Below are 15996 nucleotides of genomic sequence, written 5' to 3' on the forward strand. Positions count from 1 at the left end.
AGATTATTTATCTATCGTCCAAAATATCAAATTGTTGTCCCTAAAGTACCAAAAAGTGAAAATTGAAATTATAAAAAAAAATGAGCGAGAAATAGAAAGAGGAAATGACCAATTTATGGGATAATCTTTGGTATATACAGACAAGGCAATAAAATTACCGACAATACGTACATGTACTGGCTTCTTCCATCACACATTGCACGGAAAATGCGCGCACACCATGTTAATTATGAACAAAAAAGGGCGTGGCAAAAATGACAGAAGAAATAAATGTATTGCATACAAATATACTATGTTTTGAGGCGAATCTATATAGGACGTTTAGGCTCCTAACCAAATAGGCAAAGTAGTATTCAACATCATTTACGATTACGGTTCAAAGTGTTGTTAAATGGGTACAGGATTCTAGCAATTTGCTATCGTTAAAATGTTATATATTTGTAGGTCACTAAAATTAATTATATAATTCTTAAAGGCGTACTATAGGTATTAAAAGTAAGATTATTTGTGGTATTTGATTTGCTTTCCGCGAAAAAGATAAGTTCGCGAAATAACTTGACGGTGTTGACGTAGAATATTCTTTCAAAATGTCAAAATATTAAAAAAAGATGAAACTCGAAAATGGTTCAACTACAGAATTGATATTGAATTCGAATGAGCTCCAAAATGAAGTTACTGATTTGGATGAAGGTTACTTTTATTTAAAATTATTCATATTCTTTGAATTTCGTATTTACGTTCTGAAGACTGTCGTCTCTTCATATTTTTTACAATTTCGTCATCATCAGATCAATCATGCCTTTCATAAACATGATCATTGATGGTCATGACTGATTATTCATATGCCAAGATATTGAACTGTTCACTAATAAGGAAAGGATGTAAAAGCGCCAGAAAGTACAATTTGCAAAGCCGTCCCGTTGAATGCCTGCCCCCCACCCCCCTCACCCCAATTCAGGCCACATTTATTATAGATGATTTACGGGCATAGATCTGTGTAAGATTGTCGACCCTGTCCGAATCTATGGTCCGCCATGTCGAAATATATGGTCCGCCTTGTCAAAATATATGGTCCGCCTTGTCTGACAGAATGCCCTGTCCATAATTCATGTAAGGGGCAAGGCACTTTGATGATTTTCAGTAAAATATATCTGGCCATAGTCACTGATTGGCTTTATAACTGGACCCTTATGCAATGTAAGGTGATATACATACATGACACTAAACAAATAGACACTTTTAATTGATCAGATACATGTAGAGGTACAATTGAGTCAAGTGTAAAGTTTTCTTAATTAGCATTTATTGACATAGTTGGCGTGTTAAAGATATTGTTAGTGATGCTGGCCACTAACACCTTCAGTGAAAGGCCATTCTAGGTGCTCAGAAGAATACAGACCTACCTTCAATCGGCAGTGTCTCAAGTACACTTGAACAATGTAATCATTGAATAGTGTTACACAGAATAAGGCAGTTTAACTCAACTTGCGTGTTGCAGTTATGGCCGATAGGGAGTTCATTACTTCCAGAAAACAACAGCAATGTGTTTTTAAACATTAACCTAAAACGAGACTCTATGCTGTTTAAGATAAATTATTGTGAACAAAATACAAGTACATTGTAATTGCTAAACAAAAGTGGCTATCATTGTGAATGTCTGGTAATGTACTATTTGATATCATGTGAACGACCATTGATTTCCTTTAACCATTGCATGTGTGAATACAGTCTACATACTACTGTTTATTTTTCATTTGTCAAATATTTATCATTCATATTTTATGTACATCAGTTACTGTCTCTCCGTTATGCGATCTGTAATCAAACTTCCACCCTTTAGCTTATTAACATATGCCATAATAACATTGCAGACTCTAAACTGTGCCAATAACACCGGAAAACACTTTCTTGGAGCATCATAGAAAAAAATTGGGGGGGGGGGGGGGGGCAGGATTCTGGAACAAAAATTAATTGGCTACACAAATAAAAAAATTGTGACAACAACCTTGAATGTGATGAAATTTAGTTTAAATCGCATATATTTTAGAGACATAAATTGTCAACAAAAAGCATATAATTAAGTTGAAATTCAATGTTGTTGTTTTTTTTTCTTAAATTCATAATATACTCATGTCCCTTAGTACCATTAATGCCATTATTTGTGAATAAAGTCCTTTTAGTGAATATATATATATATATCCTTGACTCATAATAAACATCATTTAATTAATGTCTAATATTGAAATGCCTGTGTTTCTTGTGTTTTTTTTTAAGTCATTCTCATTTTGTCAATAACTGCAATTTGACAGTTGTGAATTTTAATGCAACAATTGGGGGGAAAAAACAACCAAAACTTTATGACTCTTTGAATAGGTCCTTTTTTCTGCCCAAAAACAGTATGAAAAAAGAAAACACTGGATTTGTTATATATATTTATGTACGTTTACCTGTTTACAGAAGAAAAGTATGGAGAGAAGATACACCAGATAAAGGAACTTCTTGCCGGGGATAATGTTGATATAAAAAAGTTACAAGAGTTTGCTATCAGTCCTGGAGGATTTGTCACCAATGAAATTCGGCAAGAGGCGTGGCCAAAACTTGTGGGTATTGATGTGGACAACATTCCGCCTAAACCAGGTAATTGTTATTTTGAATGAGATGAATGTGTTTTTTTCACATGACAGCAGAGGCCTTATAATATAATATTTATCTAAGTGATGGTATGCTAACTGGTTGGTTCCAGGGACAGATTTGAAAGTGTATAAGCTTAAAGCTTCCTACACAATCAAACTAAAATAAATTCTATATAAATTCAAAAAAAATGAATTAAAAAAATTAAAAATGAATAATGGTTCTATATGACCTTGTATATATATTTTAGATGAGGAAACCCTGCATGGTCACAGGGACTATAACCAAGTTGTGTTGGATGTTAACAGGTCCTTGAAGAGATTTCCCCCAGGTAAACGCAATAAAATGTATTACCTTGAATGTCTTTACTTCTTCTCTTCTATTGTTTTGACCATAGTTGAACATGTAGTTGTGTAAATGATTTGTTTACTTACATTAATGAAAATTTAGTGAAGGTGAAAAAGCTGCTCAAAACTTTATTTTTCATTTTCCTGAAATGGTTTTTGCTTGATACAAGACAGTCATTATTTTAATTTGGTTAACATGATGCATGCATTGTACAGTGTATATGAATTATGTTTTTAGCTCACCTGAGCTTGCTCAGGGTGAGCTTTTAGGATCGGTGAATGTCCGTCGTACGTCCACAATTGCTTGTGAACACTCTAGCGGTCGCATTTTTGCCTCAATCATCATCAAACTTGGTCAGGATGCTTATCTAGTTGCAAGCTCGGATGAGTTCGAGCATGGCTCATCTCGGATGAAAAACTAGGTCACAAGAGCTAAAAATAGAAAAACCTTGTTAACACTCTAGAGGTCACATTTTTGACCCAATCATCATCAAACTTGGTCAGGATGTTTGTCTAGGTGATAGCTCGGATGAGTTCGAACATGGGTCATCTCGGATGAAAAAGTAGGTCACAGGAGCTATAAAAGAAAAACCTTGTGAACACTCTAGTGGTCACATTTTTGAACCAATCATCATCAAACTTGTTCAGAATGCTTGTCTAGTTGATAGCTAGGATGAGTTCGAACATGGGTCATCTCTGATGGAAAACTAGGTCACAGGAGCTAAAAATAGAAAAACCTTGTGAACACTCTAGTGGTCACATTTTTGACCCAATCATCATCAAACTTTGTCAGGATGCTTGTTTAGATAATAGCTCGAATGAGTTCGAATATGATTCGAATATGGGTCATCTCGGATGAAAAACTAGGTCACCAGAGCTATAAATAGAAAAACATTGTTAACACTCTAGCGGTCACATTTTTGCATCAATCATCATCAAACTTGGTCAGGATGCTTATCTAGTTGATAGCTTGAATGAGTTCGAACATGGGTCATCTCGGATGAAAAAGTAGGTCACCGGAGCTAAAAATAGAAAAACCTTGTTAACACTCTAGCGGTCACATTTTTGCATCAATCATCATCAAACTTGGTCAAGATGCTTGTCTAGGTGGTAGCTCGGATGAGTTCCAACATGGGTCATCTCGGATGAAAAAGTAGGTCACCGGAGCTAAAAATAGAAAAACCTTGTTAACACTCTAGCGGTCACGTTTTTGCATCAGTCATCATCAAACTTGGCCAAGATGTTTGTCTAGGTGATAGCTCGGATGAGTTTGAACATTGGTCATCTCGGATGAAAAAGTAGGTCATTGGAGCTAAAAATAGAAAAACCTTGTTAACACTCTAGCGGTCACATTTTTGCATCAATCATCATCAAACTTGATCAAGATGCTTGTCTAGGTGATAGCTCTGATGAGTTTGAACATGGGTCATCTCGGATGAAAAACTAGGTCACAGGAGCTAAAAATAGAAAAACCTTTTTAACACTCTAGTGGTCACAATTTTGACTCAATTGTCATCAAACTTGGTCAGGAAACTTGTCTAGGTCATTGCTGGGAAAAAATTGAACATGGAACATCTCGGATGAAAAACTAGGTCACAGGAGCTAAAAATAGAAAAATCTTGTTAACACTCTAGTGGCTACTGTTGTGATCCAATTATTCTGTTAATTGGTCTGAAAGTTTGTTTTGATGATTTCAAAGTCAAGATCGAACATGGGTCATCTTGGATGAAAAACTAGGTCAAACCGCCCAAATATGGAAAAACCTTGTCAACATTCTAGTGGTCACATTTTCGACTCAATTATCATCAAACTTGGTCAGGATGCTTGTCTAGGTAATTGCTTCAATGAGTTCGAAATCGCATGTGAAACTAGGTCACCGGAGCTAAAAAATAGAAAAATCTTGTTAACACTCTAGGTGCTACTGTTTTAATCCAAGTATCCTGGAAATTGGTCTGAAAGTTTGTTTTGATGATTTCTAGGTCAAGTTTGAATATGTGTCACCTGGGTAAAAAACTAGGTCGCACTGCTCAAATATGGATAATCCTTGTTAACACTGTAGTTGTCACATTTTTGACTCACCTGTCATGAGACTTGGTCAGAATGCTTGTCCAGGTAATTGTTTGGATGAGTTAGATAAGTCAGGTGAGCGATCTAGGGCCATCATGGCCCTCTTGTGTAAAGTTTAATGCTGAAATGTTTTATGTTTTAGATATGGATGACAATATACGACTTGGGTTACAGGATCAACTGGTGGATCTTATCATGCGGGTCTTAGTTCGACATGATGAGCTCCACTATTACCAGGTATGTACATTGTACTGTTTTATAATTCCTTAACTTGCTGTAACAAAAAATGATTAGCCTTTGCCACAAGTATAGAGCCTGGTCAACCTACACATCCGTGAAATCTGACCTGACTCACACTGTTGGCCGACTTGCTTTAAATTTTATCTTGATTTCCCCAAAGTTCTTAAAGTTCATTAAAGAAATTCAGCAGGGTGTGCTTAACTTTCAGTGATAATGTCAGACTTATGGCATATAGCCAGGTCAGTAAATACATACATTTGTCTGCTGATGAATTTAAGAAGATTGTTTGAAAAAAAAAATCATCTGTGTTAGTTAAAGGGAATAACAAATCACCACCTATTGTTTATCATGTATAGAACATATTATAGAAGTAACTAAGCACATTGGTGGTTTTTGCCAGGTGCCTGTTCATGCCTGAAATATGCCATGGAGGGTCACCTGAGGTTTTCCTCCACCAGTATAGCTGGGAAGTTGCCATATAACCTGTTTTGGTGTTATTTAAAACCAACAAAAAGAAAAACAGCTAAAAAATAAAAATAAACCATATAAACAATGATTCTTACCAGATCTAGTCAGTTGACTTAGCAGGTAAAGTGCACCACATGTTGGTCAGAAGTGTCATAGAAAGGAATGAAGTAATCAACAGCTCAAAATCAAATCAGACTATTTTTTGTAGTGCCTTGATTTATGTGTACAATTTTTCTCATCAAACCCTTAAACAATTGAATATTTATGCCAGTGTTTGATTAAATGTTTGTTATTTTCCAGGGTTACCATGATATTTGCGTTACATTCCTGCTTGTGGGTGGGGAGGATGTTGCATTTGCTCTTGTAGACAAACTTTCACTAAATCATCTCAGGTAAGTATGTTTAATGTTTTGTGTCATTTATTGTGTCGCCTTGAAAAGGTGACATATAGGGGTTACTTTTGTCGGCGGTGTCGGCGGCGGCGTCTGTGTCGTTGTCGGCGTCGTTGTCGGCGTCGTCGTCGGCGTCCCCTAAAGCTTGTCCGGAGCATAACTCAGTCACTATAAGTCTGATTGACTTCAGACTTGGTATGCATGCTTCTTTCAATAACCCGAAGTGCAGTGCACAAGGACCGGTACTCTGCAGTTCTTATTTTTTGAGTTATTGCCCTTTGTTAATTTTCATACTTTAATTTTGTCCGGGCCATTTCTCTTCAACTAAAAAAGCTATGGACTTGAAACTTCATAGGATGATAGATCTCATTATTAAGAAGTGCAGTGCACAAGAACCAGTACTCTGCACTTCCTAATTTTTGAGTTATTGCCCTTTGTAAATTTTTATACTTTATTTTTGTCCGGGCCATTTCTCCTAATGTATAAAAGCCATGGACTTGAAACTTCATAGGATGATAGGTCTCATTAAGAAGAAGTGCAGTGCACAAGAACTGGTACTCTGCATTTTTTATTTTTTGAGTTATGGCCCTTTGTTAATTTTCATACTTGATTTTTGTCCAGGCCATTTCTCTGAAAGTATAAAAGTTATGGACTTGAAACTTCATAGGATGATAGATCTCATTAAAAAGAAGTGCAGTGCATAAGAACTGATACCCTGCATTTCTTATTTTTGAGTTAATGCCCTTTGTTGATTTTCTTACTTTATTTTTGTCCTGGTCATTTCTCCTCAAGTATGAAAGCTATGGACTTGAAACATCATAGAATGATAGATCTTATTGATAATAAGTGCAGTGTACAGAAACTGCTGCTCTGCACTTATTATTTTTTTAGTTATTGCCCTTTGTTATTTTTCATATTTCATTTTTGTCCTGGCCATTTCCCCAAAACTACATTGTTCACAAGGCGACACATCCGACTCGCGGAGTTCTAGTTTGTATATAGTTTGATGAACTATTTTCATAAATCAATTGTCAATGACAAAATTTTAATTAAGATCAACCACCTATCATTTTTGTGTCGCCTCTACGGAGTAGTGGCGACATATAAAGAACACTTCTCCATCGTCTGTATGTCCGTCTGTTCGTCCATCTGTCCGTCTGTCACAAAACTTGTCCGGGCTACTCCTCATAAACTACTGGCGCAATTTCATCCAAACTTTACAGGAATGATCAGTACCAAGTCTAGTTGTGCGTATTGTCAGCATTTTCCGGTTCAATGATTTTTGTAAGAGTTATGGCCCTTTAATAATTTTTATTTTTAAAGTTTGTCCGGACTACTTCTCTTATACCACTAATGCAATTTCAATGAAACTTTACAGGATTGATCTGTAGCTCAAGTCCCTGCGCATATTGCACGAGTTTCTCGGTTGAATGATTTTTGGCCGAGTAATGGCCCTTTGATAAAAAGGTGTTTTTTTTCTGTGTGTTGCCAGATACACAAAAGCTTGTCCGGACTACTCCTCATAAACTACTGGTGCAATTTTATCCAAACTTTACAGGAATGATCAGTACCAAGTCTAGTTGTGCACTGTTTGTCTGTCTGTCTGTCCGTCTGTCACAAAACTTGTCCCCACTACTCCTCATAAACTACTGAGGCAATTTCATTTTTCAACTTTACAGGAATTTATGTCGCCACTACTCCGATCACTTCTCCGTCTGTCACAAAACTTGTCCCAACCTGAAATTGGCCATCATGAGGCGACACTTGTGATCACTGATCGCTCTTGTCATAATTAAGTATTTATTCTGTCTTATAAAAGAGTTATATATACTATATTAACTAATATAAGAGGAACTGTCAACATGTTCGTCACCTTAGTGCAGTAACAAGTTACGTCCTTTTAAATTTAATAGGAGTTAACAAGTTACTGCACTATGGTGACTAGTTATGACAAATATACAGCATTAACAAATTATAAAAATAGTTGTAAATATGTTGGATGTTTTTTTTTTACTGTATACAGAGACTTTATGGATGCCAATATGGACAGGACCAAACATATACTCAACTATATGTATCCTTTAATTGGTAGAGTAAACCCAAAACTTAGAGACTTCTTAGAGAGGTAAATCTCAGTTATTCTACAGTTTGATTTTGATTACATTGCCAGCTATTTTTGTGTAGAAATAAATAGAAAATATTGTTGTTCTGAACATTTTGAAACTTAGTATTAATTTTATAACTTACAGCGTTATTTGTCATTGCTTTTTAGCTCACCTGAGCATAGGCTCAGGGTGAGCTATTAGGATCACTCTTCGTCCGTCGTCTGTCGTACGTCGTCCGTTGTCCGTTCACACTTTTAAAACGACATCTCCTCTGAAACCATATAGCAGATCATATTAATGAAACTTCACAGGGATGTTCCTTGTGTGAAGCCTTAACAAAGTTGTTCAAAGAATTCCATTCCATGCAGAACTCTGGTTGCCATGGCAACAAAAAGAAAAAACTTTAAATATCTTCTTCTAAAAAACCCAAAGAGCTAGAGCTTAGATATTTGGCATGAAACATCTTCTAGTGAGTTTCTACCAAGATTGTTCAAATAAAAGCCCTGGGGTCAAAATTGGCCACGCTCCAGGGGGGTCATTGATTTTCCCTATATGCATAAAGTAAAAACTTAAAAAATCTTCTTTTAAAGAACCCAAAGAGCTAGAGCTAAGATATTTAGCATGAAACATCTTCTAGTGAGTGTCTACCAAGATTGTTCAAATAAAAGCCCTGGGGTCAAAATTGGCCCCGCCCCAGGGGGTCATTGATTTTCCATATATGCATATAGTAAAAACTTGAAAAATCTTCTTTTAAAGAGCCGAAACATTTTCTAGTAAGTGTCTACAAAGATTGTTCAAATAAAAGTCCTTGGGTCAAAATTGGCCCTGCCCCAGGTGTGTCATTGTTTTTAACTATATGTGTAAAGAAAAAACTTGACCAGCTAGACCTTAGATGTTTAGCATGAAACATCTTCTAATGGGTGTCTACCAAGTTTGTTCAAATAAAAGCCCTTGGGTTTAAACTGGCCCCGCTCCGGGGGCCTATATACAGGTGAGCGACTTCAGGGCCATCATGACCCTCTTGTTTTCACAAATTTTGAAGAAACTAGAAATATGCCCTCACATTCCACTGTTCATGGACAGACATCAGAACTATGGGATGGATGGGATCATTCTATATGCTGCCCACCATTCCATGTAGTGGGGGCATAAAGTTGATTTGAATTTAATTCTGTTTTATTGTATACATGTTAACCTGCATTAAATGTACATATATGTATACATTTCTTTTCAATATTCAAAAAGACTTGCGCCAAAAGTTATTTTAACATCATCGTGGGTCAATATTCTTTATACTCTGAAAAGATAAACCTTATTATGTAATGGCAAAAAACTTAGATTTAGTTTTACTCTCATCACATTAAGGCAAACTGAAGTAGATCTTATAGAATATTTTGTTTGTACATTTTCAGGTCAGAAGTAGGTACTATATTTAGTCTAAGTTGGCTAATAACATGGTACGGACATGTTCTACCACATTTACGAGATATTGTACGGTGTTACGATTTCTTCATAGCTTGTCATCCTCTAATGCCTATATATTTAGCAGCTGCGGTATGTGTTACATTTATTTAATAATGTTTGAACTGCATAAATGATAAATCATAGAAAATATAATGTTACGGAAATATATAAATTCACCGATTAGACAATGAATTATCTTATGATAGTATAGAAGATTTGATTGATTTAAACCAAATTGTAAAATCAATTATTTCCAATCAATTTTGACGGGGTGATTTTAATTAAAAATAGATTTAATTAGTGTAATTTTGTGTTTCAAATTTGATAAGAATATGTGTAACATGCAGCAACATTTTATCTGTATTTGAAAGTAAAGGTCTTACTGAGTTCTTAGATAAAAATGGTTATTTGATGTTTTACTTGGCATCAGCAGCCAACTTGTAAAGGTTGTTGACTTACAACCACTTGTTCCTTTGAATCCCACAACAGACTTTGAATTCTTTTAAGTGAAGAGTCTACCCAGCTAGCTTACAGAGCATCAGTGGTTATTCTCAAGTGCATAGTCTTGTCTGAATTATTGCACAGAGGGGTACCTTAGGTCTTCATTCACTATTAAAACTGGAAAGTCACCATATGAACAGTACAGTGGTGGTTTGACCATTCACAAAAAAATCTGAGGTCTTTCCGTCAATAATTTCCGTAATTCTTGAAAGTCACGTACAACCCTCCCAATGTTGGTTTTACGTAATATTATTGATATAAGTTAAAATATATTTCTGTATATTGATGGTGTATAGATTGTACTGTACAGAGAGAAGGAGATATTGGAAGCAGAGTGTGATATGTGTGTATTACATGGACTATTATCTAAGATACCTGATGATATACCATATGAACAGTTGATAGTTCGTGCTGTCCAACTGTATGAGAAATATTCACCAGATGATCTAGCCCACGAAGCTATACTTAACTTTAAAAGATCACAAGAGTATGTATTTCAATATATGAGCCGCGTCACGACAAAACCAACATAGTGCATTTGCGACCAGCATGGTTCCAGACCAGTCTGCGCATCCGCGCAGTCTGATCAGGATCCATGCTGTTCGCTATCAGTTTCTCTACTTGTAATAGGGTTGGTAAACGAACAGCATGGATCCTGATCAGACTGCGCGGAGGCTGAGGCTGGTCTGGATCCATGCTGGTTGCAAACGCACTATGTTGGTTTTGTCGTGACACGGCTCATATTTATAATGAATTAAAGGTCTTTTGCGGTTGTCATTGGGAGACAGCCTTAGGCCAAAATGCATTTTTTGCCGCCTCAAAAATACATAAAAAAATAGCAAGCTCAAGTTCAAAATGGACAGTCTCAGAAAATTTTAATGAGAACTCTGTCCTTTTAGAGCATGTGTTTTGAATTACGAAGATATTGTAGGTATACTCATTCTAGGCATACTTGCTGAAAAGAACAATTGTCATAACTCTAAATAATGCCCCTTTATCAAATGGAGAAAAAATGAACTACTACATAGATAACAATATTTATCTTGAACATTTTTATACATGTAGTTATTCTTGAACTTTCATAAAGTAGGGGAGATTCATGATCATCTGTTTTGAGCAATTGTGATCATTGGATCGTCTACTTTGTTTGTAAAATGTAGCATTTTAAAGCATTTCAAGATGTAAGAAGACTAGTACAAAAGATTCATTACTAATGACTTCTTTGGAGTTATTCCCCTTCGAGTCACAAACTATCTTAATGTGACTGATTCCTGAACAGTTCATAGGAGAAGTGCATAGCTAGAGAACCATTCTACAATAGATCGCAATATATGGCTCCTATGGTTGTTTGTAAAACAGACATATGGCACTGTCATTCTTCAGATCTCTAGTTGTTTTTTTTATGCAATTTACTCATTAGAACCAAAAGTTGAAACCACTCAATAAACTACATGTCAGTATGTGATAGAAATATTGTTTTAGAACAGAACAGATTTTATTATACAGTATGACCTAAACATGACAGTCCCTCGTCATTACACATATTGACGTATATGTCAATATATACATATATACAAAGCATACATAAAATAATTTAGAGAAGCAGCCAGTTTAAAGAAAAAATCAAGAAGTATTCATAAAGTGAAATTGTATAAATTAAAGTACATAATTATGTTAACTGCATTCATTGTTAATGACACATACATCCAATTTTAAGTCATCATAAATTGAATGTAATTTATTTCAGATTGGCCAAAGCTAGAATACAGAATCGACAGAGACCGCCACCTAGACCAGCGGTGAAACGTAAACGTTGGTTGTCGTTATTTTATCAAGATGGTTCCAGTATTTATTTTAAGTTAACTTTCTGGACATTGACAGCAGTGTTTAGTGCAGCTTTGATAGCTTATTTTAAATCTTCAGAATGGGATAAAGGATGGTGGTCTTAGTAATATTGTGGGGTTAGGATACAGGGTTTTGGGGTAAAACTATTTGCCATATACTGCCAGTATATATCTGGAACATTATACAAAATTTACTCTGATTTTAGTGATTTTTATCTGGTCAAATCTGGAATAAGTTTGAGAGAGTTGGTTGGTAATTTAAATACGTGATAAAATGTTGGTGAAGGAAAGTTGTATAGTTTATTTTAAGACTGGTAAATGTTTGTTTAGTGCCGTGGCATTATTAAAATAGAGACTGAACTTTGATAATGCATAATTATAGTCATGTTCGAAGGGTATGTACCAAAATTGTTGAATTTGATATTATTTGAAACAGATATCTTTGCATACAAGTACATGTATGTAATTTGTTGTTGGTTTTTTGTTATATTATTAATATTTACATGAAATATCATTTGAAGCTCTTAATCCTGTGTTCTGTCTGGACTTTCGGTGTGCAGATTTTAAAGAAACATGAGGCTTGCGGATAATTGTTAAGGCAGTTACAAGGCTCTGCATAGTCACTTTATAATACTGTATGTTTGTAATGTCGCTTTTTTATTGGATAATCATAATGTTTATATAGTTTAATATACACAGCTGCTGTCAATTTTTGAAGAAATCTTACTTTTTTGTGTCGCCTTGAAAAGGTGACATATAGGGGTTACTTTCGTCGGCGGCGTCTGTGTCGGCGTCGTCGTCGGCGTCCCTTAAAGCTTGTCCGGAGCATAACTCAGTCACTATAAGTCTGATTGACTTCAAACTTGGTATGCATGCTTCTTTCAATAACTCGAAGTGCAGTGCACAAGGACAGGTACTCTGCAGTTCTTATTTTTTGAGTTATTGCCCTTTGTTAATTTTCATACTTTAATTTTGTCCGGGCCATATCTCTTCAACTATAAAAGCTATTGACATGAAACTTCATAGGATGATAGATCTCATTAAGAAGAAGTGCAGTGCATAATAACCGGTACTCTGCACTTCCTAATTTTTGAGTTATTGCCCTTTGTTAATTTTCATATTTTATTTTTGTCCGGGCCATTTCTCCTAATGTATAAAAGCCATGGACTTGAAACTTCATAGGATGATAGGTCTCATTAAGAAGAAGTGCAGTGCACAAGAACAGGTACTCTGCATTTCTTGTTTTTTTGAGTTATTGCCCTTTGTTTATTTTCATACTTTAATTTTGTCCGGGCCATTTCTCCTTAAGTATAAAAGCTATGGACTTGAAACTTCATAGGATGATAGATCTCATTAAGAAGAAGTGCAGTGCACAAGAATCGGTACTCTGCATTTCTTAATTTTTGAGTTATGGCATTTTGTTGATTTTCATACTTAATTTTTGTCCAGGCCATTTCTCCTAAAGTATAAAAGTTATGGACTTGAAACTTCATAGGATGATAGATCTCATTAAGAAGAAGTGCAGTGCACAAGAATCGGTACTCTGCATTTCTTAATTTTTGAGTTATTGCCCTTTGTTGATTTTCTTACTTTATTTTTGTCCTGGTCATTTCTCCTCAAGTATGAAAGCTATGGACTTGAAACATCATAGAATGATAGATCTTATTGATAAGAAATTCAGTGCTCAGATATGCTGTTCTGCACTTATTATTTTTTTAGTTATTGCCCTTTGTTGTTTTTCATATTTCATTTTTGTACTGGCCATTTCTCCTAAACTACATTGTTCACAAGGCGACACATCCGACTCGCGGAGTTCTAGTTCTCTCAAAAAGGAGTTATTATCATTTTTTTATAAAAATTTTTGACAAGTTATATGGCCATATATAAACAGTTGTTTGCAATATTAACAACCGTTTATACAGGGCCATATAACAGGTCAAAAACCTTTATAACTAATACTATAACAGTAACCTGGGGGGGGGGGGCGGCTTTATATTTTCTGTACAGGCAGTCAGTGTTTTATTCTTTACCTTTGCATATTACATGTTAGATCTACATTGTTTTTGTATGTCTAGATTTTTCATACTTGAATAACTCAAAACATCTTGCAGATAACTTATGTTGACATATTTAAATATGACTTTGATATGATCAAGGTCAGAATTAAAAAAAAAACAGGAAAAATTTACCATTGTTATTACAGTAATTATAAGATCAGGAGGCAGGGGTGTTTGAGGTTTACCATCACATCTTGTTTCTATCTATATATTTGAGAAATGTACCATCCATTTTATATAGTAACAGAGGCCATTCTACTATTTGAGACATTTGCAGCAATGTCTGGAAGTTTTACAGCTTTCAATGGCTCCTGAACCTTAATTGCATGGCAATTTTTTATGTTCAAAATTTTGCTTATCTAGATATTGCGCTTAAGTTGCTCAGGTAATTTTTCGACCCAAATAGTTTTTCGATTTAGTGTGACCCCTTTATGTTACTATTATAAAATCCAAACTAGTTATACTTGCAATAGTAACTTTTTATCCACTTCTGTTAAAATCAGAAGGGGATAATGAAATGAGCCGTGTCACGACAAAACCAACATAATGGGTTTGCGACCAGCATGGATCCAGACCAGCCTGCGCATCCGCACAGTCTGATCAGGATCCATGCTGTTCGCTTACAGATCCTATTACAAGTAAAGAAACTGATAGCGAACAGCATGGATCCTGATCAGACTGCGCGGATGCGCAGGCTGGTCTGGATCCATGCTGGTCGCAAACACACTATGTTGGTTTTGTCGTGACACGGCTCAAATGGTGTTGTTAGTCTGTTTGTTCAGATCCATATCTTAGATTTGGTTCAACAATTTTTTTTCAATATTGGCAAGAATGTTTGTATGAATAGGGTGACGAAGATTACCAAGTATATTTCATTCAATTGTGGATATGTATAATTTCAACAAATTTGCTTGTTGTTTTTGTAGTATGTATATAGAATTTAACCCATTACTTCACGAGCAATTTGTGAAAAATGGCTGTTTTCATTATAAAGTCTCCCGTTACAAGTTCAAATTGCTATAAAACTATAAAAACTGCTTCAAAACTAATCAAACTTGGCACAAATGTTGACTGGAGCATTGCCTTTGTAACAACATGCCCAGGCTTAAATTTCCTCTAACCATGGCAACGAGGGGAGATCTCAAAAATCACTATTTTGCGTTGATTTTTTTCCATCAAAATTGATTTCAAAGTGCTTCAACTTCTCAATGGATTGAGATAGAGTCAAATGCTTTTCAGTGTTGGTTACTTGTTACCTTATGATTGATCTGGGTTCATTTTTAGCCTCTAACACGTCCAAAATTTTCTTGGTGATGAGGGGGACTGCTGCCCCCTTCAAACCCCCCAAACAGAAGGGAGCACATCCCCCTTCTGGCAACCCCCTGATGTATCTTTCGGTTGGGGGGCTGTGCCGAAAAAGTGGTCACTTTTTTAAACAACATTTCTCAAACAAATGTGTTGGGGGCATAAATAAGGGGGGGGGGGGTGAAAAGGGCCTTAAAAGATGTGTATATAAGGTAATGGGTTAATAGGAAAGGTTCTTTATTAGAATATCATGTAAGAATTGATAGACAAAATAATGTGAATAAGATATTTATACATCAACATTTCAGTTATTGTGGGAACTGTGCAATTCTGTTTATTTTCTCATTTGATTTTATGGAATAACGTTTAACTATGTAATACTTTAATGGATTTTTTTCCATTTTTGGAATTGTCCATTCTCAGTTTAGAAAATAAATTAAAGTAAATCAGACAACAGTATAGAGCCTTGTCAGTCTGCATGGATTTATAAGTTAGTTTGGATTTATACTGGAGGAAATGGCAAATCACTTTTAATGCCAGCACCATAAAGTGAGTACGGCAATAAAATCGCGACA

General features: G+C 35.4%; 1 protein-coding gene across 1 annotated transcript; it reads left to right on the plus strand.

The window, feature by feature from the left end:
- The first annotated feature begins 530 nt into the window (after window positions 1-530).
- On the plus strand, window positions 531-12797 carry LOC132750441 (TBC1 domain family member 20-like). Its single transcript, XM_060740430.1, has 9 exons — window positions 531-690; window positions 2458-2637; window positions 2882-2962; window positions 5188-5282; window positions 6054-6145; window positions 8169-8270; window positions 9663-9804; window positions 10512-10702; window positions 11963-12797. Exons 1-9 carry the CDS (start codon window positions 609-611, stop codon window positions 12162-12164), a joined length of 1167 nt encoding a protein of 388 aa, XP_060596413.1. The 5' UTR covers window positions 531-608; the 3' UTR covers window positions 12165-12797.
- Window positions 12798-15996: the final 3199 nt, after the last annotated feature.

This window comes from Ruditapes philippinarum, unplaced genomic scaffold (genome assembly GCF_026571515.1).
Source record: "Ruditapes philippinarum isolate M1 unplaced genomic scaffold, ASM2657151v2 ctg397_1_1_1_1, whole genome shotgun sequence".
Lineage (NCBI taxonomy): Eukaryota > Metazoa > Mollusca > Bivalvia > Venerida > Veneridae > Ruditapes > Ruditapes philippinarum.

What these genes read in the sequence shown, in the direction of transcription:
- LOC132750441 (XM_060740430.1), top strand. Translation starts at nt 609, where the DNA reads ATGAAACTCGAAAATGGTTCAACTACAGAATTGATATTGAATTCGAAT. An exon ending in CAACATTCCGCCTAAACCAG is followed by an intron (nt 2,638 to 2,881) that starts GTAATTGTTATT and finishes TATATATTTTAG; the next exon opens with ATGAGGAAACCCTGCATGGT. An exon ending in CTTAGAGACTTCTTAGAGAG is followed by an intron (nt 8,271 to 9,662) that starts GTAAATCTCAGT and finishes GTACATTTTCAG; the next exon opens with GTCAGAAGTAGGTACTATAT.